Source organism: Callospermophilus lateralis, chromosome 7 (genome assembly GCF_048772815.1).
Source record: "Callospermophilus lateralis isolate mCalLat2 chromosome 7, mCalLat2.hap1, whole genome shotgun sequence".
Classification (NCBI taxonomy): domain Eukaryota; kingdom Metazoa; phylum Chordata; class Mammalia; order Rodentia; family Sciuridae; genus Callospermophilus; species Callospermophilus lateralis.
In genome coordinates, this window is record NC_135311.1 from 82,404,274 (window position 1) to 82,431,776 (window position 27,503).

General features: G+C 38.3%; 1 protein-coding gene across 2 annotated transcripts in view; it reads right to left on the reverse strand.

Moving 5' to 3' along the window:
* Positions 1-27,503, reverse strand: part of LOC143403939 (alpha-N-acetylgalactosaminide alpha-2,6-sialyltransferase 3) — a 520,448-nt gene that overhangs the window by 284,697 nt on the left and 208,248 nt on the right. For both annotated transcript variants that reach the window (XM_076862282.2, XM_076862283.1), the window contains exon 2: positions 16,798-16,992. In XM_076862282.2, the coding sequence (XP_076718397.1) occupies positions 16,798-16,992 (195 nt within the window). The remainder of the gene's footprint in view (positions 1-16,797; positions 16,993-27,503) is intronic.

Consider the following 27,503-nt stretch of genomic DNA (forward strand, 5'->3'; position numbering starts at 1 on the left):
TCTGAAAGCTCTTATTATTTCAAGAATACAGGGTTAAAAGGCTCAGTGCAGCCGGGGATGAAACAGAGTTATCAACCACACTGCCTTTGAAACAGGGCTTAAGTAACTCAAAACAGCACCATTTGTTTTGAAAAATGTAGGGAGAGAAATATGAGGTCAATTCATCAGCAAGATGCCAAGAATGGTGTTGTTGTGGTTGTCATTCCCTACCAGTGCAATAGAGTACAAAGACAGAAGGAGAGCTCAGCTTTTGTACTTGGTCCAGCTGTGGACTGCAATAAGATAACCGACTTAACAGAAGCTCACATCAGAAAGTAAAAGCCTCAACTCCTGTGCTCATCATCCATGAAGTTCCCCGATTCAACAAAAGCAATCAAGATTAAACCAAAAATGAGTCACAGGCAGTTGAATCCTGAGCAAAGGAAGGAGGACCATCGAGAGAATAATGTGCCCGCACACTGGATGCTCTTTCTCTGCACTTGATCATGAAACTGAAACCTGGGGCTCCATAGTCAGGGTTTAAAACTCATCACTGCCACTTTGAGCACGTGTGATTCTGAGTGAGTCCTAGAACTTGTCCTAGCCTCAATTTCCTCATCTATAAACTGGAATAATCACTTTACAGAACCAAAAGAGGAATTTGTGAGAAATTTTTAAACTCAATGATTCAATAAAAGAATTATATACCTGCAATGGTTCATTTTACACCTAAATTTGAGTAGGTCATCGTGCCTTGATATTTGGCCAAAGATTATTCTGGATGTTCTATGAAGGTGTTCTTTTTAGATGAAAGTAACATTAATTTGGTAGACTTTTGAGTATCTCTGTCTACATTTCATAAAATAGGTAGTCCCCATCTAATTTTGTAAAGGCCTACAAGATCAAAGACTGATCTCTTTGAGCAAGAAGGAGTGCTGCAGGCAGACTGCATCTGGACTGAAAGCACAAGTCTTCCTGAGTCTCCAGGTTGCTGGCCTACCCCATCAGATACTGACTCCACAATCTCATAGACCAATTCCTAAATCTCTCTCTTTACAAATACATACATACACACACACACACACACACACACACACACACAAATACATGCACATCACATTCTGTTGATTCTATTCATCTGGAGCACCCTGATACATACCCAGTGAAAAATAAATTATTTGGCAAAAGCAGTTCAAAATAAGGAAGTGCCACCTTGATAAGTTTCAAGAGAAAAATCACATGATCATTTCAATAGATGACAAAAGTCACTTGATAAAATAAAACACATATAGGCATAGGTATTTTAGGAAAATGATTTTGAAAACATTTGGATTCTTGCTCAATATGGTAAAGAAAACTAAGTCCATTCAAGCATGTTTGAGAAATCAAACATGAGAAGCAGTCTCTTTAAATATCTTGTGCTGTTATTTGTTATGGTGTGATAAACTATATTGAAAGAAAATGAGAAAGATATCATTTAAAAATTGAGATTGCACACCTAAACGATCTAAACAAAATTTATAAAACTTAATCAGAAACTCACAAGAGTTCAGCATCATGACCAAATACAAGAAAAACATAAAATTAGCATCATTTCTGCCTTGGTGATGCTCACTTATAATCTCATCAACTGAGGGGGCTGAGGCAAGAGTATCACAAGTTTGAGGTCAGCCTGAGAAACTTAGAAAGTCCTTCAGCATCTTAGCAAGACCTTCTTTCAAAATAAATAAATAAATAAAAAGCAAAAGAAGACTGAGGTTGAAGTTCAGCAATTAAGTACCCCTGGGTTCAATCCCCAATATTACTCCCCAAAATGTCACAAGACCTATGCTTAAAAGGTAGACTTATGCTCTTTTTTCAACAAATAACTCAACAATCACTAGTATAGATAAGATATTTTTAATAGAAATTGTTATAGTAACGTCTATTTTTATAATATTAACTCCCCGCAGAATTGTAGATGAAACTATTTCAGCAAATATTTACTCACTTCTCACTAAACTCCATAGGAGGGGTGCACTTTCCACTCCATTAATATTGGACATGGCTGTGTAATTTGCTTGGGCATCAGGGTGGGTGGAATGTGCTTTCCTTCCCTTTTGGGCTTGGCTTTGGTGAAGGAATGTTAGCAAACATGAGACCACCCAAAGCTTATGATGTGCTTTTAAAGTGGCGTTGAATCTCTTGTGCTTTTGCCTTCACCATGAGAAAAATATGCTCCAGGTGGTCCAAAAGTCATCAGTGACTAGAGACACATGAGGCAGAACTGGAACCAACTTGCTGCTCTGGATTAAGTGCAGTTGGCATAGACTATGTTGGCTGTAGCACAGTTGATAGCGATGTTAAATCGCCAAATTGGGGTGATTTGTTTTGCAGCAGTGTTATGCAAATAGTTGTTCCCACAATGAAGATTTTTTCATTTTGTTTCATTTATTATCATTATTATTTACTGGCAATGCTAGGGATCAAACCTATGGCCTTACACATGCTAGGTAAACCCTCTACCACTAAGTTTATCCCTAGTCCCAAGATTTCCTATTTTATCTAACAAAATGATGCTAAAATTAATACATAAGTGAATTTAGAAACTCCTGAATGGCAGATGAGCAAACAGGAAGCAGGTCTAGCTCACAAGCAGTAGTGATTAAAAACCAGTATTTTTTTTTTTAATGTAAAGTTTTCAACAATGAAATAAAATGATGCCAAAAAGAGTTAATGAGAAAAAATGTAATTTACATATATTAAAGTGGACTTTCCAAAACTGAGAAAGGATTATAGAATAGTATAATGATAGTTAATGATGTAAACTATAAAAATAAACCTATAGATATACCACAGTGATAACTTCATAAATATGTTTCAACATAGGGAAAGACTAAATAGAAGATGAATGTGTAACAGGCTATTTAAATGAGACTATCTCAAGAAGATGCAGCAAAAACCAGAAAAATATTAAATTCCACATACTCACAATAGGTGCCAAATTGCCTATAGAGGCCATACTAAGAAATGATCAGAATGCTTCTGGTAGTATTTACCCAGCACACATGCAAAATGTGGAACAGACATGGGAGAGGAAGGAAAGTCTTCTCAATGATCTGTGCACCAGTCCTCTCTCTACCCCCAAGTTCGACAGGTCCTCTCCTAGTGGAGATACAAATATTTTATACAGGTGGTAGCTGTGAGTATACGTGGCAGTGTTCTTAGTGGTGAAGAGCACAGACCCTGGAGCCAGGGTTCAAATCTCATCTTCTCCACCTAGAGCTGTGTGATCTTGGGCCTCTGTTTCCTTATCTGGGAAAAGGGATGATAATACCTATTCTCCAAGGTTGTTATGAGGTTTAAATAAACTAGTCCACATAAAGAACTTAGAATAATGTTTGACACAGAGTAAGAACTATGTTAATTTATTTTTATCATCATCATTATTACTGTCATTACTTTATTACTGTTACTGTTTCTGGGAACATGCTGAAAATATTCTGTGAGCTTTGGAAAAGATACCTGAAAGGCAGCTTAGAGTCCTCAATCCAATAAATACTCTTGAACTTTATTACAAAGAAACAGTTATTGGCAAAATACAATACATAGCCATCAAAAAGTTATTTACTTTGTATCTTTCCTTCCTAGTAATTTAAAAAATGATTTACAGTACAAAAACACGGGTTTCATTATAATATAAGAAACTGTCATAGTGTATGAGTATAGACAAGAAGGATTTAAAAGTTCTCACCAACTTCCATGTATGTTATTGAGGGCTCTTTAAAGAACCTGTATTTATAAGCAGAGAAGGAATTATTTTTAGAATAATTTTCCTCCACAACTATTTTTTCATTCAGTATAGAAAATTAAAACAATTATAAGTATTCATAGTACATTTTAATAATTTATAATACATTTGAATGTATTCATAATACATTTGAATACATATATTATCTACCCTTTCCTAGGGAGCTGGTATAAAATATTTCACACTATTTCCAACCACCTACTTCTGTGGTCTTCTTTATCTTATTCAATGTCATTTCCACCTTTCCAAATACCCTGGTCAAAAAAAAAAAGTCATTTAAAAAATAAACTTTATTTAAAAGCAGTTTAAGATTTACAGAAAAATTGAAAAGATACATATACCTAACTATACCTCACATAGTCTCCATTATCTTCTGTTGGTCTGATACTTTTGTTGCAAATAATGAACCAGTATTAATAAACTCTTATTAACTAAAGTCTATGCTTGATTCAGATTCCTTAGTTTTGTTTGTTTTTGTTTGTTTGTTTGGTTGGTTTTGGTACCAGGGATTGAACCTAGGGGCCTTAACCACTGAGCCACATCCCCAGCCCTTTTAAATTTATTTATTTGTTTGTTTATTTATTTGAGACAAGGTGTCACTAAGTTGCTTAGGGCCTCACTAAATTGCTGTGGCTGACTTTGAACTTGAGATCCTCCTGCCTCAGCATCCTGAGCCACTGGGAAATTTCTTGGTTTTGACCTAACATCCTTCTGTTCCAGCAATCCACCCAGGACACCACATTATAGTTCATAGCAATGTCTCCTTCGGATCCTCTCAGCTGCAATCCATGGCTTCCAGCCTACTTGCTTTCTTTGTCCTTACATTTTGAGGGGTACAGGTCAGATGTTTGGTAGAATGTCCCTTATTTGGATTTGTCTGGCATTTTTATCATGATTTGGCAGGCTTATGGGTTTTGAGAAAGAAGGCTACAGAGGCAAAGCACTATTTCCATCACATCAGGCCAACAGTGCATTCTGCCAACAGAGTTGTCGCTGTTGATGCTGACCTCAATCACCTGCTGGGTAGTGTTTCCAAGTGTCACGCTGTAACATGATTACTTTGCCATCTCATAGTGTCCTCTTTGCAAGGGATTCACTATGACTGACTCACACTTAAGCAATGGGAAAGTACTCACTTTTAAAAGTATTCCAAATAATATGTCTATCTAGACAGTTTAGGTTCCATTTTTCTGAAGATAGGAACACCTCTGGAGTGTTTCAGAGATAGACATTGCTTTAAACTATGTCTTCTAGTAATAAATGCAATATATATTCATTGTGGGAAAATTGAATTACATCTAAGAAACAGATCACCTAAATTTCACAGCCCATAAGCCACCACAGTTAGTTTCTGAAGTATTGTCTCCAAACCTTCTTTCTATGATTATATTTAAAGAATTGGCATAATCCTCTAGGTGTATGACTCTATTATTTACCACTTAATATTACGAAAAACTGTTATGTACTTTTAGACAAAGTGTTTTATCCTTTAAAATTCCAGAACCTAGCATAGTGCCTAGTGTGTGCTAGTCACATATGTAGATCCTGCATGTGTGACTTCATGAACTGAAGAGCCCTCTGTAAAACCATCCAGAGGAACCATTTAAAACTGAGCAAGACAATCTCAGACTCTTCCTTTGCCCGCACAGGACAACCAGAGTCACTGGCATAGAAATATTACTGTGGGGCCTTGGAAAATAAGTCCCATCAGTATTATGGTATATATCATGTAAGGGTTAAAAGGCAATTTTATAAAAATTGTTTAATGCAGTGACTGTCATTTAATAATGGAACATTTTTGTATATTTATCTATTTATTAATTCATTTATTTGTTTCTAGGCATATTCAATTATTTTTTAAAGTTATGTGATTTTTTTTTTCTTACTAGATCTTTGCTTCCCAGTTTTTGGTATCTTTTTAAAAAATCATTTTAGAATTTGTTGTACAGGTCCACATTCCTGTATCCCAAGTCATCTGGACCAGGGGAATTTTAGAATTCAAAATTTTTCAGATTTGGAGAAGACAATAGAGCAAATATACAGCACATTATAAAACATAAAGGCAGAGTATGGTGAAACATGTTGCCATCAAACCATAATGTTTTCTGTAGCAAAGATGCATAATCACAATAAATAGACTGTTTCTAGTCATTCTATAATTTTTTAGAATTAATTATAAATTTTTATAATTTTTTGATGGTGCATTTTAAGAATCCCCAAGTTTGGGTCATGTGAACACTGTCCTCATTAGAGGAACTTTCAATGTCTCTAGCCAAAGTTTGTCACTTGCTGGGACCAGTTTTTGGTGTATTTCTCAGTTAGCTAGGTTTCTAAACTTCAAGTAGCGAAATTCACACTAAGCACACACTACAATACAGGCCTAGTATTTTGATTTTCCAGAGATAATTTTTGGTGGTTGTTGTTATTCAGAGACCAACTCAATATATGAGCTTCCTTATCTGTTCTCTGTGCTATTCTACTGCTCTTTCTAGCTTCTGAAGGCTCTGCTCTAGGTTGGTAGGTATGAGAGGGAACTCATTTTTTTTTCTCTTTCCTGAACTTAGACCTCGCTTCCTGTCCTGGGGGTTCATTTGACCCAATTCCCTCAGTTATGGACACTGATAATCCCTCAGTATCCATAGTCACATTGTTTGTGTCTATGCTGGCCTCTCTTTTCTTCCTTTTCAGCTTCTGATATACAAAGAGGTCCCTGCTTCCCGGCAAGGCTAGCTATCATCTGTTTTATCTGGTATAGCAGGAGGGCTGTCAGGTCATCTTAGATCATGTATTGCCAGACTAGGACTCTTAATTTGGTTCTCCTTTTAAGTCAATAATCTATTTATTAAATACTTGATGGGCTAGTCAGTTTCATGTTATTAAACGAAATACTTGAGACAAATAACTTATAAAGAAAAAAACCACTTATTTTGGCTTACAGTTGTGTAGGTTCCAGTACAAGATGGAGCAGCCAATTGCTTTGGGCCTATAGTGAGGCAGCATATCACAGTGTGACTGTGTGGCAGAGAAAACTGCTCACCTCATGGCCAGGAAGCTAAAGAGAAAGAGAGACCCAGGTTCCATAATCCCCTTTGAGGGCATAGCCCCAGTGAACAAAGGACCCCCCACTAGATCTCACCTCCTGATAGTCCACATCATCTACCATGGTGCCCAATAGGAACCAAGCCTTTAATACATAGATATTTAGGGTGAATTCATTTGCCACAGTCTGGCTGGGCACAAATCACGAGCCACTCACAGCTTTGTAGATTCAAACAGCAATTCTTTATTCCCAAACTCACACCAGCCGTCTACAAACACGTTCTGGGTAAATTCACGTTCTCTGCCCAAATCCACTCCTACTGGGATTCTGTCTCCCAAATATATTCTGAATTCCGTGAGAACTCAAGGGGAACTCAGGCAGCAGGATACGCCCTATTCTAAACGGGGGGACGCCCTAAACTCGGATTATCCTAAACTGGGAACACCCTAAACACCTAAACACGGATCCACCCTGGTCCTTGAGCAAGGTCACCTTACATGTAATGTCGCTGCAAAATGTCCTATTTCCACGAGTCCTTCCACTAAAGAAACATGGGGGTACGCTGGCAAGGAAATTGTCATACCTACTTGGCTGATGGCTCCCAGCATTCATTCAAAGCATAGTACTTGGAAAATGTATATTATCAGAGCATTTGATAAATCAGATATATCATTTACTAAGCCTTGTTGATAATATTTGATATATGAGCTATACAGTTACTTTTTTTCTTTCTGGTACTGAGGGTTAAACCCAGGGCTATTCTATCATTGAGCTACACCCCGAGTCCTCTTTGTTTTGTTTTGTTTTGTTTTTATCTTGAAACAGGGTCTTGCCAAGTTGCTGAATCTGGCCTCAAACTTGTAATCCTCCTTCGAAATGGCTGGGACTCTGAGTCTGACTTTATAAAGTTATTTTTTAAATAAAATATTCAACAGTGACTTTTTTTTCTTTTGTGAGTAATCCAAAATAGCTTACTTGCAAAAATGAGAAATCACAATTTGAAGCCATCTACTTAGTGACAAATTATCTTCCAGACACTGAATACAATTGCTTAATTGAAATCATTTGAATGTTCACTATTCTCAGCAGCATCAGAATGAATCTGTTATGTAAGATCACTGTGACTCACACTTCCTAACTCTAGGCTGAAATGTCAGTCCCTACTAGGTGGTATTGTTCCAGAAGACTTGTAACCTAGTCTATATGTTCTCTTCCTGGGTGAACCCCAATTTTATTTTTTTTAAAGTAAGTTCATTGCTGGTCTTTAGCACATAGTTTGGAGCAGGGAAAGCACTTGTTAAATACTTGGTGATTTACTAATATTCACAGATAATACTAACTGCCACTAGATTAATGCTTTATTATTTATTTATTTATTTTTTTTTTTGTCTTCCCCTTTTGCTAGTTACTCTGCCAGGCTATCAGCTTAAGAAAAGCTAAACACAAACTCTGACCATCAGGACTCTAGTTCTATTCAATCAAGGTATTTGCGATAGGTGCACTGCATTGCTTTCTTTTGCTTGCCCTAAGTGATGTAATTTGATATTTGCATTTCTAATAAGGTCCTTTCAAATGTGTTAACATTTCTGTTGGCAAATGGGCATTTTTCTACCCAAGGTTCTTCAGTAAATAAAATTCCCTTACATCTTCCAGGGGAACCAATTACTGCATTAAAAACTATGATAATAATGAATCTTCCATCAATAACAGATATGATGCATAAAGGGAAAATCAATCTCTTTAGACTGCTGAGGCCTCTTAGCAATAGCAAAATTTCATCTGATAATTATATTAAAACTAAGTGAGTATGACCAGAATTCAGTAAGTAATCATTCTTGTTCAGTCATTTGCTGGTGGTCTGACCTTGGCAAATTGTGGCCTTCATTCTCTCCCTCAGAAGGACAAGCTGGTTTACTAGGCAGTATGTTCCATAGCAGAAAGATACACAGTGTCTACCCCTTATGGACACCTAAGCCGACTGACGAATGTGACTGCTGTACTAGACTCCCAGGTCTGAGAGCACAGGTCTGGAGAGAGAGCTGCTCTTGTCTGCAGGTGGCCACTTGCTGAAACATGAGGTACCGAATGTTGGGCGGTGGTTGGAAATGACTCTGATGCATCAGTCAGGACTCTTTGGGTTATAACTGACAAACACACAGCTCAAAAGAGCAAAAATAAGAAAAGAAAAAGAGATTTATTGATTGTATATACAAACCACAGAATGTAGGGAGGTTGGTTTTAAAAACAGCTGGGCTCAGGATCTGGAATATAGTGCAAGACCTGAAGCCAGCTGTGTAACTTGTTTCTGCTCCTCTCAGCATCATGGTCTAGTTCTCTCCCAGGAACTTAGCCACTGGGATCCAGCAAATTGCATCTTGATAAGTCTAATACCCCAGAAAAGAGGGTTCCTTCTACTAGTGTGACTGAAAGGAAAAACAAACAAATCATTCAATCAGGGTGGAGCTCAGAATCGCCCAACCTAAGCATGTGCCCACCTCTTGACCCATGACTTGATTGGCTGATCACTAGTCTTTTTGCTTACCCCTTTATTATTTCTCTAATAAAGGTAAAGTAGAGAGCAATTAAGCATAAGAGGCACTATATCTACCTACCTAGCTACTTCTATATAGGAGGCATTTTATTATGTAATATAGTATGCATGCATCTATTCTGTACATTTGTATTTAGGAAAGTAGATATTGTTCTGGGAACTTGTGCACAGGTATATATTTCATGCATGAATTTTCTGCATTTGTGTAAATGCTGGTTCATGAATATCAGTATATGTATATACTGCATGTACATATGTATTATTATCTTTGCATGTATGAGTGTGGTTTTTTCTTTTCAATGGAGCTTATTCATATCCTAGATTTTAATTACTCAATGAATGCATTTTCTATCTTGTTCATACCCCAGAGCACGTTTAATTCTAGCTGGATTGAACTACTTATAACCCCTATATGTGTCTCATTTCCTTCTCTGGAAAATCAAAGCATCATGTAGTCCTGAGGCAGTGCTTCAGGGACTCCTGGACAGAGGCATTGTGTTCATATTAGAGATTCAGAGAGAGCATTAGTAAAAGTGGTCCTCTATTTAGCTTGCAGAGCATCTAGACCAGGGTGAGACACTTCAAGACTGGGTAGCCAGCCAAACAAGCAAAGAACCATAAGATTAGAATTAAAAGTAGTTAATCCAGAGAAAAGATGAGAAATGGATCTATGGGCTATGAGGCAATCTGATTACCGGCATAGATATTACTTTACTGTGACTTTTGGTGTAGAGCCTTTGGTCTACTGGGAATGACAGAGCTCAAGGAAACTGTACAGTGTATATTTTTAACTCTTCCTTTTGCTCTTTTCCCCAACTGTACACTTTCTCTCTGTGCCCCAGGAAAACCCTCTCCTAAGCAAGGAAAAGCTTCCTAGAATTATTCAAATCCCCATTCTGTCCCTCCCATTTGGCACACATTTATACATTGTCTTGAGATGTGGCCATTGATTGAGAGTTTTATTTCATAACCAGATGGAGAAACATAATCAACTCTCCTCCACTCACATATATATATGCCCTCATGTACTTGGAAAAAATGATCTACTATCTTTAAATGATGAATCAAATACACACATGTCAAATAAGTAATCATTATTATATGTTAATTTAGTTGTTTCTTTTTCTAAAGCAATTTAATAGTTGAAAATTTTTGCTTTACAATTACACAAATGAAAATATTCAGATTTTAACAATTAAATTGATCTGTTAAGAAATTTTGGAACATACATTTGCATATAATTGTTCTCGATATACTTATGTAAAATCCTAAGTTTATATTCCTAAATATAGAAAACCCATTTATGTCAGCATTAGTTACATGTATACATTTATTTGAATGTGTGTAATGTGTGGTTTTATGGCCAAGAAAGTCAGTTCTATTTCTTAATTGTTACTATAACTATAATTTGGGAAATTCTATTGCAACATCAATATGTTATGCACATCTTTAATTAGGCTAGTGTGGCCTGTCTGTCACACCAACTGATCCTAAATATTCTTATTTAGTCTACTCGAGGCTTTATAATGTTCTCATTTTTAAAAGAAGCATGTTTCAGCTCATTAAATTGCTAAGTAAATGAAAACGAAGCCCTACACTTGAATGCTGTGTTCTGGAAATCCTGTGCTTCTCCACTGTGCACATCGTTAGGCACTGTGTAAAGTGTGCCCTTCCCTTACTACCAGAAATCCTCCACAGCTCCAGCAGTCTATGGTTCTCTTCTCAGATCCAAGGGATACATCTGTCACTCCACCTATCACAAGAAAGACTGTGGCATCCCATTCATTGATCATCAGAGCTTAATTCTGTTTTCTAAAAGTAAATGAAAATAAGTCCCAAGCTGATTGCTCTGAGCAGGGTCTCCTCTTTATGTCACACATCAGAAAAGCACAACACAATGACCAAGTCCATGATAGGAAACTACAGACAGAACCTAGCCTGAAGTTCCTTTCTTTCTTTTTCCCCCAAATCTGCCATGATCTCAGCAGGATGAAACAATGATACCTTGAATCAAGCCCTGAGGTGCCTAAATCCATTATACCTTCCTTATCTGCTATAATTTAAAATGAATAGTTAAAATTTATGTTAGGAAGAAAACTGGGTTCACAATATGTTTCCAAGTATGGCTTTGAGTTTGTTGTTTGTTTGTTTTTTAACCACACCAGGATGGCATTCTTTTTGCCATGTCCAAGGTCAACTGATAATACAGTAACTCTGCCATAATACTACAGGTGACGTCTGTATATTCACTACTGTCAGAAATAGGGGTTTGCATTATTGATATAATAATGAAATTCAGGACAAGCCGGAGCTCCTAGTGGGTCAGAAATTAAGGGGAGATAGGGTGCAGGGGTAGTCTGTTGCAAAATCAATATTGTTCCTGGTCCAAGTTTCAGTTTGGTAACATCTCGTGACTGTTGTCAGCTCAAATATAAGTACCAATGAGGAATTCTGGGTTCTGTGACCAGAGGACTTTCAATATTTCAGTACTCACCTAGTTTGTTGCACTCATTTTGTTTCTCAAGATTTCTCTTTCCCCAAGGATAAGAATTGTGGCTTGTATTGGTTGACAAAGCAAACAGGTACTTATGGGTTAAAGAAGAGGAACCATTCACCAACTGCATTATTGGATTGTCCTTATTATAGCTGGAATATTTTAATTATTTTCAATTCCAATAGTCTTCACAATATACTGCTTTTTATGAGTCTGGATTTATATGTTCAGTTCAAAATATAAGTAAAGCCACATATTTATCTTTTCTGTGTTCTTTATACTTTTATCTTTTGCATGCCCCTTGGAAGAAAATTATTCAAAAACCAAATATTTAGTGGCTACAAAACTGATACAATTAAGTGGATCACGAACTGGGCATTATTTACTATACTTTGAGATCTTCAGGACAGAGGGTCATAGATTCACTGACAGCCTATAGTTCTGGTTGGGCAGATCCAAAGGGATTATATCCAAAGGATTTTGATTATAAATAATCAAGAATCAAATTTTGCACCAGGGAAACCCAAGTTTCCAGAGTGAATACTAAATCTTTGCCACCTCCTACCCCACCTTGTTTTAGATAGTACTGAAGAGATATTCCCTCTCATAAGCATTTCAGCTCATAAACATCTATGTCATAGAGCCATCTTCCACAGCAACACGTGTACAGATGTTTGGTTCTGGAAATCATTGCCAGCATGTCTACATAGATGAAAATAATAATAATAATGATAATAATAATACAACTTTAGGAAGTTGAGTTGTTTCTAGAAAGCCACTAAATATACATTTTATAAGAAAAAAAAAAACTTATGAGAAAACCTTAAGGATCAAGACCTTGAAGTAAGTAGATCATCATACCTGCCTTAGTTCAGCCAAGGCTACTGACCTGTCTCTTGAATCAGAGCAGAAGGGGCAGGGGCACAGAAGGATGCAGCTGCTTTTGAGGTGTGCAGCTCAAAGTCAAGGCCCCAGTAGCAAAGCTTGTCTCCGACCGCCTCCTGGCATCACTCTCTTTCACCTCTTCTTATCCCCCAGGCAAGGAATAGAGACTAGAATACCCTCAAGGTGGATCATAGAAAACAGAACCTATTTTCCCCAAAGCCAGCTATCAAACCTAAAGACAATATTCTAACGTCCCCCACGTTTTGTGTAAAAATTGACATAAAGAAGTTTTCTGACCTACGTTATTTGAGAAGTCATCAGCTCCCCATTTCAGAAATGGTCCTGCCTCATACCAAAGAGGAAGAAATGCTACATCTGAGGGACCAAGAAGAACCTGAAAGACAAGCCTTAGGGAACTTCCCTCCCACAGTCTGGTACTATTGGTTCCTACCTTCTTGTCCAATCATATTTCTACCTGTCTGCCCACTTGTCACCAAACCCAAGCATAAAAATTCAGAATTCACCCTGGGTCTTTAGATTGTCAATCTGAAGCCTCCCAAGCCATGCAAAATATGATCAAATAAATGCAATGTGCTTTTCTCTTGCTAATTTGTCTTTGACTTGGTGTTTGCCCACGATCTTAATGATGGGAAGGAAATGGGCAGCCCCCTTTCTCACCCCTACAGAAGCATAGTTTGAATGTCAATATTGAAGCTATGTGCCCCAAAATACTGGATCCACCATGTATCATTTTACTTATATTACTTTGACTCTTGAAGCCTTTTCCATCCTAAATATTTTATTTAAATTTTCTCTGAAAAGGATTGCCCCTGAGACCATTATTTGGAAAGGATCAATGCACAAACTTTTGGAAGAGTGAAGCCCAGACATGGGAATATGTGTAGTGGGACTCTCAGTGGGAAAGAGGAAATCAGTAAGAAGGGAGGTAGAAAGTCACCAAACCCCCAATTTAGCCTGGGAACTGCTTGAGAAAATCTGCCATTCTCTTGAGTGTTCATATGTTGTTTTTCAACTTTGATGTAAAATTTTCTCCTCATCGTTTCTCCTCCTCATCTGTAACATGAATATGGGACTTTTCATTCTATTATGCATAGATCAGAGCTAGAGAAATATGTTCTTTTTTATGTTTGTCTTTATGAGAAATGAAATTTCCTCTTTCAGTAATTCTGGTTTGCTTTGAATAGCTTAATAATCCTATTGCTTCTTTTTAGTGATTTCTTGCTGTTGCATTAGATGAAAAGCTTTGTGGGATTCATGGTCCACAGTAAGAAGTCAATAAGTATCCTACCTGGGCTCAGAAGATATTTTTAATCTTTTATTATGAAATTGACATGCAAAAAACATATATGTATGCTTAACAAATAATTAGAATATGTACACATATGTGTTTCCAATAGGATCAAGAGATTGCATATCACTGATGTCCCAGAAACCCAGCCTGACCACAAAGCACATGTTCCTCACAAACGTAATTGCTACTATCACTTCTTTAATGATGTTTTTTCCCCTTTTTCTATGTGTCCATAAACCATTTTGTTTTGCCTCTTCCTGTGAGCTACAAATAGAATCACACTGTGTGCACAATCTTACCCTCCAAGTTGTCACATAACAGTCGCAGCATCTCCATGGTCATTGCTGTATGATATTCCACTGTATGTAGCAGAATTTTAATTCATTCTCCTGCTGATAGCTGTTTGAGTATACTCTAACCATGTGTCTATGCCTCCCTTGTCTGAGTTCATGAACATCTCTACTGTTGAGAGATACCGATCACCGGAAATGCTGTCATATAGGGAATGCAGACTTTAACTTTACTTGATAATGGGAAAGTGGCTTTGCCAAAGTGGTTGTTCTAGTTTATTCTCCCACTACTAATGTGTAAGAGTTCCTGTTGTTCCACATCCTCACCAATATTCAATATTTGCAGATTTCTGGTTTTTTTTTTTTTTAACCAATCTGGTATTTGGGACACAGGGATACTTCTTTGTACTTTAAACATTTTTTTTCATTGTGATTTAAATTTCCAGAATGCTTAGTACTAGTAGGGTTGGAAAGCACCTTGTAGGTTTATTGACCTGAGTCCAGGGTCTGTAAAATGTGAATATCTGAACTTTGGTATTTGGACAGGAATCATTCTGAACATTTTGTGTCATGATGGTAAATTCAGGGAATGCAAAGGACACCCATTCATTGAACATCAATTTGGAGCTGGATACCTCATGCACTTTGTCCTACTGAAGCTTCCTAATAACCATTAGATGGATGCTGTTTCCAAATTTTGCAAATAAGGAAATTGAGACTTAGAGGTTAAGAAAGTTACCCCAAAACAAACATACTGCTTTTGTAAGTATAGCTCAGTGTGAAAACTCAAACCATGCCTTGGTGCCTCCAAAGCCTGAGCTCTTTTCAGTAATCACGTTTCTTCACAAGAAAGAACCCATACAGGAGAAAAATGATGCTTGATATTCTTTGGTAAAGTCATTGTATTAAAAACTATATCAAAAGAAGTTCAAAGGTAGCCCGATTAATATAACTAATTAAATAACCAAATCCCTAGGTCCATTTTTCTTTCAACACTTCAAAATCCAAATCACAAATATTTAAACAAATGAAAGGGTCTTTGATATGTGGTGGGATTTCCCTTATGAGAGTAATTCATAGAACATTTTAGTCACATGTTTCATTTTCAGCCTGTGACAGGCACTTTTGAAATGATTAACACCATACTGTGGAGTTGTAGAACATTAAATGACAGCCAGAAATAAAAGTAAGAAAAAATGAGAGTGAGACAAACTATTCTCTGAGAGACACATTTTATATAGGTAATCAATTTATTAGGACACTCAACAAATTCAAGCAATAGGCACTTTTAAAAAATTAATTTAAAACCAATTAAAGGATAAACATCAAGCAAGACTCCTAAGGATTTATGTGTTATTAATGGTGCTTTTTCCCCCAACTATAAAGGTCTAATAAAAAGCCTGTAAATCCTGTAGATACAGAAACAATTTTCAAAGAATCAAATTAACCAGAAGCAATGACTCAGGTATGATACTACCCACAAAAGGGATGGACCAAGCCAGCTTGCAACATCTCTCACAGGATGCTAAGAATAACTCTCAGGAGGGGCAGCCTCCTTCATGCCCCTCTCCTCTCTAGTATCTTTACAAAATGACCTTTCAAAGGATTTGATCCAAAACCTCTCCCCAGAGGAATATATACACACTGGTGGCCTGCTTCTTTGTCACCAACATCAAACAGGCTTAGACTTTGCATCTATGGATATTAGCCTCACATTTATCCCACTCCACAGCAATGAACAGTGAAAACAATTTTATTAACCACTTCTCTATGCTTCACACATTTTTTGATGTTCATTACTCTACAGTATTTCATGAGACAAATGTTTGCTGGCAAAATTGCTAGCATAGCGTGCACTTTCTAGTTGTCAATACGCAGCCATCCTCTCCTGTGCCACCAGTTGACTACAAAGATTTAAAGGTTCAGTGATTATAGGATTTAAATGATTTTAACCCCTTTAAATTTGGAAACTCTTTAAATCCCATTATCTCTGCAGCCACTGAGAATTTTGAAATTAGCTTGGCCTTTCCTAGCTCCAGGTCTAAGGATTACAGAGTTTTAAAGAGTACAAATGCTTTTCTGAAGTTCTATAAAGAGCTGTCCCCAACCAGTGGACCCAGAGGAAATAAAGCCAGCCAGTTCTCCAGCTGGTAAGTGCTGATCAGAGTTTCTAAATGGAAAGACCTATATGTTATGCCACAAACCACCAGGAAAACAGGTAATTGCTTCCTCGACTCCATATGAAGCCACTGAATTGGAAGATCTGATGTAGGAGGGGGGTAGGTGTTTAGACATGTGTCAGAAGTGTCTAAGAATGAGAAAAAAAGATGTCAAGGACCCAAACAAGCTCTCTGGGACAGAGAGAGTAATGCAGTGAGTTGGAAGCCATCTTGCTCCTGAAGAAAAGCTGTTACCATGGATACCCATGGAATCCTAGGTAACCTCTGGGGTCTTACCTCTTGTGTCCGCACATTGATGTATCCATAGTGAGTTCGAAGGGGCCGCCTGTACGTGTAGGAGAACGGTATCCATTTTGTACCAGGTTGTCCAAAGCAGTTTAGTAGCAATGGGAAATTCACTTCATTTACAAGGCGCACAACCAGCAGGAAGAGGAATGCAGCTATGAAGCTCACCGCAATCACAGACTTTCTCTACAAAACATAAAAAAAAAAAAAAAAAAAAGACTTTCAACTAAAAGCAGTCACAGAGGGAGATTCCTTTATTCCTTTCTCTTTTTCTTTCATAAGGAAAAAAGGATTCTGTCACTTAGAATATTTCACTTCGAGACTGAAAATAATGACTCAGTGACCAGGTCGCCTTTGTGTACTGGGCCTCTGAGATCAAGCAGAGAGGTTTTCTTGTACTCTTCCCTTCTGTCTCTTCTCCTCTTTACTTTCCTATCTTCCTTGCACACTCCTATTCAGTTTGAAAAACCCAAATCAGAAATTTCCACCTGCAGGCAGCCTTTCCTAATGGCTCAATCCCTCCCATTCTTTGACCCCCCACCTCCCCACCAATGGAGGAAGAAGGCCTGTCACTCCCCTGCTTTCCTTGAAAGGCAGTATGTTGTACTATTTTCACTGTGTGTTCATGGACCCCTCCCTCCACAGGATTGTGAGCTCCTGTAGAACTGGGATGTACTCTGTGGTATAGCTCCCTGTATTCCAGGACCTTAATGCAGGACCTCAATGCTACAGGTATTCAACAAATACCTGAGTGAAATGAATAAATGAATGCATTTTTCCCATTCTTGTACACAGTCTCATTATGGCTCACTCTTCTGCTTCTGTATCTAGAATCCTTTGTGTGCAGGAAATTGAAAGGCGAGTGACTCACCGAAGATAGAGATTCAACCAAGAGATTTTATTGGGGGACTGTCCGGAGGGGAAGTAAAGGAGAGGCAGAGAGTAGAGAGAAGAGAGGAGGAGGACAGAGAGGAAGAGAAAGAGAGCAGAGAGAGGAGAGAAAGAAGAGGAAGAGGGAAGAGGGGGAAGAGAGGAAGAGGGTAGAGAGCGTGAGCTTGCAATCTTCGGCTTAAGAAGGGTTGCATAGGTGACATGGCATGTGCTGATTGGCAGGGTGACTCAGGAACAGCGAGTGGATACTGTGTCCTGCGGGGATTGGTGGAGAAAATTTTTGAGTTTGGCACTCTTCGGCTTGGCGCCCTTTGGACAGGACAGGGAGGGGTAAGGGATTCCGTGATGTTCTCAAGAGATGGAAACTTAACTTCAGCGGGGAGTCTCCCATACACCCAACCGAGATGACCTGTGCTAAATAAAGCATGTGCAAAAGTAAAAATCAAAATGATAACCACAAAGGGAGGAAACATTTCAGACCAGGCAGCATAAGAACATTCTGCTCAATGTTCTGCAATGGAATAAAAGCTGGAGCAAATGCATCTTATCTGGTAGGAGAAAGCAGAGATGTATTTAAGATTGATCTTAATAAAAGGCAGGAGTTTAAACTGGTAGGGATGTGTGGGCACCTAGGTAAAGGAAAGAACAGACTAGAAAACATGGGGTAATTCATAGGCACAGAGCTGTCTTAACTGTACAGCACAAAGTAGAAAAAGCTAGAGATATAAATGATAACCTTATGGTAGACTGGCTCGGACACCAAGCTAAGAAGCCTGTGCTGAGTTTGCTAGGAAATGGAAAGCCAAAGGAGATTTTTGTTGTTGTTGTTGTTGTCTATTTATTTAATTTTGCTAATGGTAACACTTATAATCAAACATCAGTGCTTAAGATGCTTTGGAGCAGGGAGAGAATAAAGGTACAGAGTGACTAGTTAGGAGGCTGTTCTCTTTGGTCAGGGAGGAGGTAACGAGGGATGGAAACGAGGACAGAGGCAGAGGAAATAAAAGGTGAAAAAAGACGCGAAAGACTCAATTTAGATAGAAGGAATAGAACCTGACCATGGATGAGACACACATGGCAGACCCAAAACTCATACACGACCGAGACTTTGAGCCTAAGGGACTGCAATAAATAAAACCAGTTATATCAGGAGACACCAGAGTGCCCAGAGCAGGAATTTATCAATGACCTTGGCTTTCTTGTTGCTAATCTTCAGGGTCTGGTAGATCATCCTCATGAAATTGTCACAGAGTCAGGGGGAAGGTCAATGCTAGAGCAAGAAGAAACATGAGCTGAGGTTGGACCTCAAGAACAACTCTGCCACAAGGGCAGGGCAAAGACAGTGAAACGTTCCCTCGTGAAATTGGACTTGACCTCTCATTTCTCTTCAAACTTAAGGAAAGCCAATGATTTTCTGAGAATGACTGAGTATTTGTTGTTGTGATTGGGTGTTGAGTTTATCACTTCTTGATATAATTAACTTCATTTTTTTTCCCCCAAAAAATCTCCCAAGGAAGTAAAGAAACTCAAAGATGGTCCCTGTGTCTGCTGAGGTCCCAGCCACTAGATCTGTACAGCAAAACCCGAGGTCAGAGACACCCAAAGAAAGTCTTCATTCTTTCTTGGCTTTTGTAATTTGTAAAACCTACATTCCTCCGTCTAGCCAGCCTAATTTTCTAATCACCTGAAAGTCCCTTGAGCTCTGCCTCCTCAAAACCCCTTATCTCACCACTAACTACCACAGCCTTACCTCATTTAACCTTCTAATCATGAAAAACCGTTTTAATTTGCTCCTCTGTGGAATCATTATGTCCACAACATTGCAATGTGTCAAGGTAACAGCTTAAATGAGGTGATGGATCTTACAAGTTTAAAGGGACATAGACCAGAACAGATGGCTAAATAAAAGCAAAGAGGCCAGTCACCCATTAAGTAAACAGGTAAGAACTTTTTTTTTTTTTTTTTTTTTTAATCACCATCCAGTAGCTTGTTACAAAACAGCAGCTTGCTTTGAAGGAGACCCAGATGGGATCTGTGCTTTTGTCTACTCCAGAGCCCAGCATGGGTCTCTGGTTCTCTTAGTTACTGTATTGCATTACATGAGTGGGGGTTTGGGGACAAAGGCGAGCCTTTCTGAATCTGCCGATGGCGGGTAAGTAACACATACATAATGCATACATGAGAAGAAAATAAATCAACCATTTTGAGAGAAACTTCAAAATAGAATGAAATCACAGTGGTAAAAGCCTGCTCTCTGGCAATCCATGTCCTCCTCCTGTGTATCAAAGGGAACTAAGTAATGAGGGTGGGGAAGCAGCTGAGTAAGAGTTAGACACCGGTCCCTCTGTGCTCCCCCTGGAATGGCATTCTGCAGTGGGCAGAGCTGTTCCCAGCTCAGACCTCCAGCCCAGACCCTCCTTGTGTTGCCTGGACCTTATCATTCACCTTTCTTCATGTTTCTATATCCTTGTGTAACCTGAAAGCATTGTCATAGTGCTGCCCCAAAACCACCCTGAAACTCCAGAAAAGGTGGAACTTGAAGCACATTCTATGCTCCAGATGACAAGGACAACAGAACCTAACCCAAGGTTTTATTCTCCTAGTAGTCACTTCTGCTTGACATGACCTTGAGCTTCAGCTACTACAGTGAAAACCATGGATGAGGCACTTTGAAGTCTATTCATAGCTAAATACAGTGTGTGTGTGTGTGTGTGTGTGTGTGTGTGTGTGTCTATCTGTTAGGGATGCAGGAGATGGGGAAATAAACGAAGTACTAATACTAACATGATCTACATGAATGTATTCATACCTTCAAGTCACAATTGTTCATTGGGTCCAGAAATTATAATAGAAAGTCCATGCTTCCCAAGAGTCATTTAGTGACTTTTAGTGACTCATGTGTCACATGAGGTACCAGGAGGTATGCACTGGATACTGGGATCCCCAGGGAAGTGTTGTGGGAGGGACAACACTTCTTGAAATGGTTGCCTGAATAGAGTGTGTGTTAGGGTGGGGGAGGATTAGCAGTGTGAAGACAGGAGGAACATTCTAGGCAGAGAAAACAGTGGTTTGAAAGTCCATAATTTGATCAAAATCCTTCAACCAGGTGTGGTAGTACATGCCTGTAATCCCAGCAGCTTAGGAGCCTGAGCCATGAGGACTACAAGTTCAAAGCCAGCCTCAACAACATATCAAGGCCCTAGGACACCTAGAGAGACCCTGTCTCAAAATAAAACATACAAAAGGCTGGAGATGTGGCTCAGTGGTTTAATGCCCCTGGTTCCTGGGTTCAATCCCTACTACAAAAAAAAAAAAAGAAAGAAAAGAAAATGAAAGAAACCTCCAAGTCATTTGGTAAGAAGGCTACATAGATTCCATGTGGCAAGAGAAGATACAAAATAGAGATCAAATAATAAAACAAAAACCAATTTGCCAAATATATCAAATGGGATGCATTTATCTAGCCTACCTACTTTATATTCAGATAATGAGAGGATGAATGCATGAAAGTGCTGTGTTTCATAATTCTAAAATATCTTCCCTTTTCCAATCAAGTGAAAATGCACCAGATCAACACACAATAAAGTCCTGTTTCCAGTTGTTTGACTTATTCCATCAATAAATGTACATCATCAGCAGCTCGTTCTAGTAACAGTTTTGAGTCCCTCACTACTCAGAAAATTGGAAGCCTCCACCTATTTAGACCTGTGCACTGTGTCTAACCATTTGTTTATTGATGTTTGTTGCCTTTATTGAAGTCCTCAGAACATTTTTCAGATTCAACTGCCACCAGTTAGGTTAGAGCAAAGAACTGTAAGTATCTGTCAGCTTATAAAGGATCAGACTTGGTTTAACAAATTATCCATATTGCAAAAAGCAGACATAAATGTAATAAGTGGCCATTCCTGTAATATCAGAAGCATGGACATTAAATAATACACAGAGTAGAAAGCACAGAGCACATTTGAAGCGCAAAGTCAGCACTCAAGAAATGCAAGATGTTATCAGGATACAATTGTTAATTGTTAGATCCTTGATAGGTAGTAGCCAGTTGGTAAATGCTGGTTCAGCCTTGTGAACCCCATGATAAAAACTAGAGGAATCTCTTTCTCAAATATTCCAAGCAGCTGCAAACCCTTGAACTATTCAGTGCAATGTATCCATACAAGCTCCAGGAGAATGTCACTATGCCTAAATAGATCTTATGAATAGCTTTAGGGAAAGCTTTCTCCTTTTCTATTCTTCATTTTGCACAAATCTGAAGGGGTCTTTAACAGCTGAAACATTTAGAATTTAATCCCCTCTCTATTGCAAAAATATGCATCAAAAATGTGACATTCCAGTTGCTTGCTCCTTAAAGGCAGAATATAACTTATCAGACTTTATATCAAAAATGCCTATTTCTGCTACAGACAGCTCATGATTTGGGAGAGAAGACAATTGCAGAGATTTAGACCTAGCAAATTTGCAAACCGTATTAATTTTATTTATGTTTTAATTCCTTCTACCACAGGATTAGCCATTTGTTACAGAATGTTCTTTAACTATTAATCCAGACAGTCAATGGACTTTTTTAAAATTTGCTTTTCCATAAATGATAACCAACATTATAAAGGTGTACTTTTGTATTTAGGTGATATTATCTATTGACTTGAAGTAGTTGCTTACCAGGGTAAAGTGGAGTTAACTTTTGTCCATTTGCTATTATTTAGCCAATAAATTTGAGATAAAATATCAACTGGATTATTTATAGCAGTGCTCAGTCACTCCACATATTGGAACATCCCTACACATTGCTTATTTGTGATCTTATCAAATGACAATTCTCCTATATAAAAATCATAGTTCTACCTTGTACCATTGGCCAAGCTCCAAGTCTCGTTCTCCCCAAATACAATAAAGCTTCTTGCCATTTGCACAAAGATAAATTAGCAAAGCTCAGAGTATATAAGCAGAGCCTCCCTTTGTTTTGTTTTATCTGTTGAATCAACAATCAGTTTGAATCCTGCTTATTAAACCATAGTGAACTTTGGGGAAAATCTCACACATTTGTTGTGGGATAGAGGTCAAAAAAGGAGGGTACTAAAAAGGCAGAAGTCCTGATGGTCAAGTCCACGCAGGAGCTTATGGGGGCAGCCTCTGGAGGCACAGGTTATCAACCAGAGAGTTTGAATGTCAAACAAGACCAATAGAGGAGAATTAGTAGCATGTGGGAGTGCAGGAGGCTGATGGAGCGGATGCAATATGGTAAACAGATTCTGAGGATAGGCTTTGAAGAAGGCAGGAGGAAAGTCCCTAGGGAGTGAGGGCGAGATATAATCCTGCAAAGTCTTCTGTGTCATGCCAAAAAGTCTGAACTTATGCAGTAGAATCCAAAGGGACCTGATCCTGGGAAAGACAGGATCAGGTCTGACTTTGGAAATTTCCCTCTAGAAGTGGTGTGGCCATTGGATGGAGTTGGGAGAGGACACCCATCATGATATTATCAGCATGAGAAACAATTATTACTCTTAGAGACTGGCTTTTTTTCTCCCAGTAGGGGAACCTTGTAGGGGAATAAGTTAATATAGAGCATAAATAAATAAACTATTAACACAGTCTTAACAGAAGATAATATTTAATGAGTGTTATCCAGCATAAAAATAATTTATCTACTCTCCTTCTCCCAAAGAAAGGCAGATGGAAGCTGAGTGACTTGTCCAAGGTCACTGATCATGGAAATGTAAAGATAGGACTTGAGCTCAGATATTCTGACTCCAGAACCATGCTCTAGTGTGTGAAATGACTAAGTTGTTCATTGTTATTCATACCAATGGGAACACTCTTAAAGAACTAATTCAGAAATTTTAAGAGTTGGTACCAGCCTTAAATAGATTTGGTAATGTAGTTTGTCAATAAACACAACACCTAATTCATATGGAAAATTAAGAGGCTGATGTGAAACATGGTAATTACATTTACTTCAAAATCAGTAATTGTGGACAAATTTAATTCATTTTTTCTAAATCTGGCTTTATTCCCAGAATTAAAAAGACAACTACAGGTTACCCTTGGTTAGCACTCAGGTAAAATGTAGCAATTATGCTTCCACTTCTATTAGAGAACACTAGGTACTCTCTATCTTATTGTGGGTAGTTTCCAGGACCCAACTGAGGGAATGGGTGTCTTCCCTTCTCAGTTCTACCACCCTTTTATTTAAATAAAAGGGTAAACAATAAAATGTTTGGTGGTTTTATAAGAAAAAAGTTTAAAAGCAATAGAACTCCTGCAAACTAGCAATCTACTTTAAGAATTTGGAACGCATGTCAACGTGTCACCTGCAGTCATGGGTACAGTCAGTAAAAATAACCAATCCAACAAAAACCAAGGCAATAGCAATCTCATGGGCACCACTGGCACCAACTCTTCTATGCAGAAACTAGTCCTAGAAAAACACATAGATGGCCAGAATTTCCTCAGAGATTTTTCTTTCCCAAAGACTTCCTGTGGCTACAAACATCAAGCTAACATGAGCATTACGAGTTTGTCAGATGACATCGGAAGAGGTCACGCTGAGTTTTCTGACACCTATGTTAAAACCATAATGAAAAAATACCACATGAAAATCACTATGATCACACTCACTGAGTTTGTCTTGCTTAGTAAAATGATAAAAACCCGGTTTATCTCATTTGGCCTGCTCATCTTTATCCTAATGCCTCAGTATATGTCCTTTCACAGAGCAGGAAGAAATCAAAGTTCATCAGGAACACAGGATAGAACCAAAGATCAATACTACATGCACAGTATGAAGGGCCCAGAAGGCAAAGTCTCCTGGTGTGGCTGGACAAATAGACACACAGAAATTGAACCCACAGGGTTAGTTCCGATGATGAGAAGAACAACAGAGACACAGCAGATGACCCTAAAGTTTCTTTTCTTTTCCTTAAATCCTGTTCCATATTGAGCACCTGCTGCCACATTGAGGGACTCTCTGTGCCCCTGGAGTTGGGCTGAAGGAAAAGAAGTGCTGAGCAACCAGGGAGGATGGAAGGAATCAGGTGATCAAACCGGATCAGACCTGGACTTTTGTTGAATTCTCAGCCACCTTACAGTCTTCATTGGCTTTTTATGGCTCATGCAAATTTCTGCTTGGTGTCTTTTTCTCTTTAAGAGATAAGTTTGTCTCTTAGAATCCAGTTCTTACTTCAAGGTGTTCAGGACACAGAAGTGGAGCAGAAGCATTAATTCTGGTAGCCCTAGTGTCCTTAGAGAAGGAAGTGCTGCCCAGAACCACCATAAGGATGACAATGACTTCAATGGGACAGCGATGAGGACATCAACCGAGAACTCTTATTTTTATATGAATCGACATGACCTTTACATCATACAGAAAACTGTCACCTCACATAAGTCTCAATCACCAGTGAAAAAAGAAGTGCTTAAAAATCTCTCCCCTCTCCCTTCCATGCCCTCCATGTTTCCAACTGGACTCCTCACCATTCTCCAGAGCCCCATTGCTACATAGATCCTGGGATTTTGTTCTTCTTGTTCTCCCTGCCTGTTCCTGTTTTTCACCAGCTCCATCTTTCACAAGTTCAAATATGACTCAGCTCAAATAGTTTCTCCTCATTCCTCCCTGGCTCCTAGTGCAGGGATGAGAGTGGGGTGTGAGGAGGTGCACGGAGAAGGAAGGAGGAGAAAAGTAGCACAGAAAGATTGCCATTTAATTTTGCCTTTGAAAATTCCTAGAAATAAAGTCTGAGAAACATCTTCTAAGTGACAGCACCAAGCACAGTATCTCGAACATAGAAGGTGGTAAATATCTGGGAAGTAATGAAAGAAGTAAGGATGGAGAGATAAATATTACTCTCTTCCAATGTAAGTGCTAAATTACCCGAAACACTTCACATTAATATTATTGAGGGCAAAAAAAGAGTGTTTTGTATAAAAAGAAAAAAAATGCAAATTTTTTTTTTTTCTGTTTCTCATCTTTTGGAAATTTCTATGTACATGTGATGTGACTATGGTGGGAAGGTCGGGGAAGCTAGGGAAAGTTTAGGATATGGAATATAAAGTGAAGAAAAAATTGAGTATTTGCTAAAATGGACTTTTCACTGAGAAACTGCTTCAAAGTTCCTGAAAGAACTTGTAAATCTGAATGGCAGCAAACTAGTAAACCTGCTTACAGCAACATTCTTTATATGGCACATAATGAAAAGACTTACAAGAATACATATTTTTTAGAAAATCAACTCTTGTCGGAGGATGATAACACTTAAAGCTAGAATCTTATATCATAGAATGAGAAATGGATAACAAAAGACTATCCTGTTCTTCTGACAAGGACAACAGCCCATTTCTAAGAGGAGAGACTTGCAGCAGTGTGCTATTGCTCAGCAAGTACCAGGTACCATGCCAAGGACTCTTCAGGAATGAAAATGGATTTTTCCCAAGAGAGCTCCTGTGGACTCAGGGTGGCCAAGCGATACTAAATGGTCAATACCTATAACCTCTGCCACATGGCTTAGGCCCATCGCACCTCTGTTTTCTTACCTGAAATTGGAGAAAACAATAGTATCTATTATTTAATTATGAAGCATTTAAATGAATTACTACACCTAGTCCTTACAGAACTGTCTGGCAAAAGGAATGTCTCAATAAATGTGAGCTTCAATTATCACATTTTATCAGCTATAGATACCATTAATTGCTGGTCACATTGTTACTTTCAATATGATAAAAAAAATAATAATAAGATGGCGAGTCTCAGAGGAGACCTCTGTAAAAAGCTGAAACACCAAATGGCTATTTCTTTAGAGTCAGAATTTTCCAGAAATAAAGCTGCTATTCTAAGAGGCAGAAGAAGAGAAAGAGGAAAAATAATCTCCCTGGAGAATTTGAATCACAAACAATTACTCATGCAGGTTTTGGATACATTTTTACTACCAATATGATTTTTAAACGGTCTCAGGTGGGTAGTGATCCCAGACGACCATCTGTTACAACACCAATCCTGTTTGAGGAAGAATCCTAGAAGAATTAAACTTTGGGGGTTGAGGTTGTGGCTCAGCAGAAGAGCACTCATCTCGCATGTGTGCACCCTAGGTTCGATCCTCAGCACCACATAAAAATAGAGGCATTGTGTTGTGTCCATCTACATCTAAAAAAAAAATAAAATAAAATATTTTTTTAAAAAAATAAATAAATAAAGGTGTTGTGTCCAACTACAACTAAAAAATAATAATAATAAAAAAGAATTAAACTTTGTTCAGGCTGATAAGGACTGCAAAGTGGTATTGAGTATAAGATATACTCCACTCTCAGATATGTGCAATGTGGAAGAACATCTTAAAAATCAATGAAATATGGCAGCAGTTTTATGGTCATAGTTGTAATCACCATCATTATCATCAACCCCCTAAGGAACAAAGAGAATCAGGAATGGTGCCTGGTGCCTGGATTACTTTAAACATTATCTCTCATCCTGTATCCTAAAGAAGGCATAATAAGGAAAGAATAACTAAAGCTGTCTGAGACAATGCAATTTACCAATGCGAAATAGCCTTTGGGTCTTTTTTTTTTTTTTTCTTTCTTTTTCTTGAGATTGCACCTGGAAAAAAAAACAACAACCATCCAAACAAACAAACAAACAAAAACCCCCTTTTTTTCTGAGGATGGTTAAACTCTCCTCTCCTTCTCCTGCACAGGCAGGCATATTCCACCCCATCCCTATGCATACAAATCCACTGTGGCACTTCCCAGTATCTCTCTAAGGAATATGCACTGTCCTCTTGTAGGTCAAAGTTGAACCTTAGCAGAGTAAA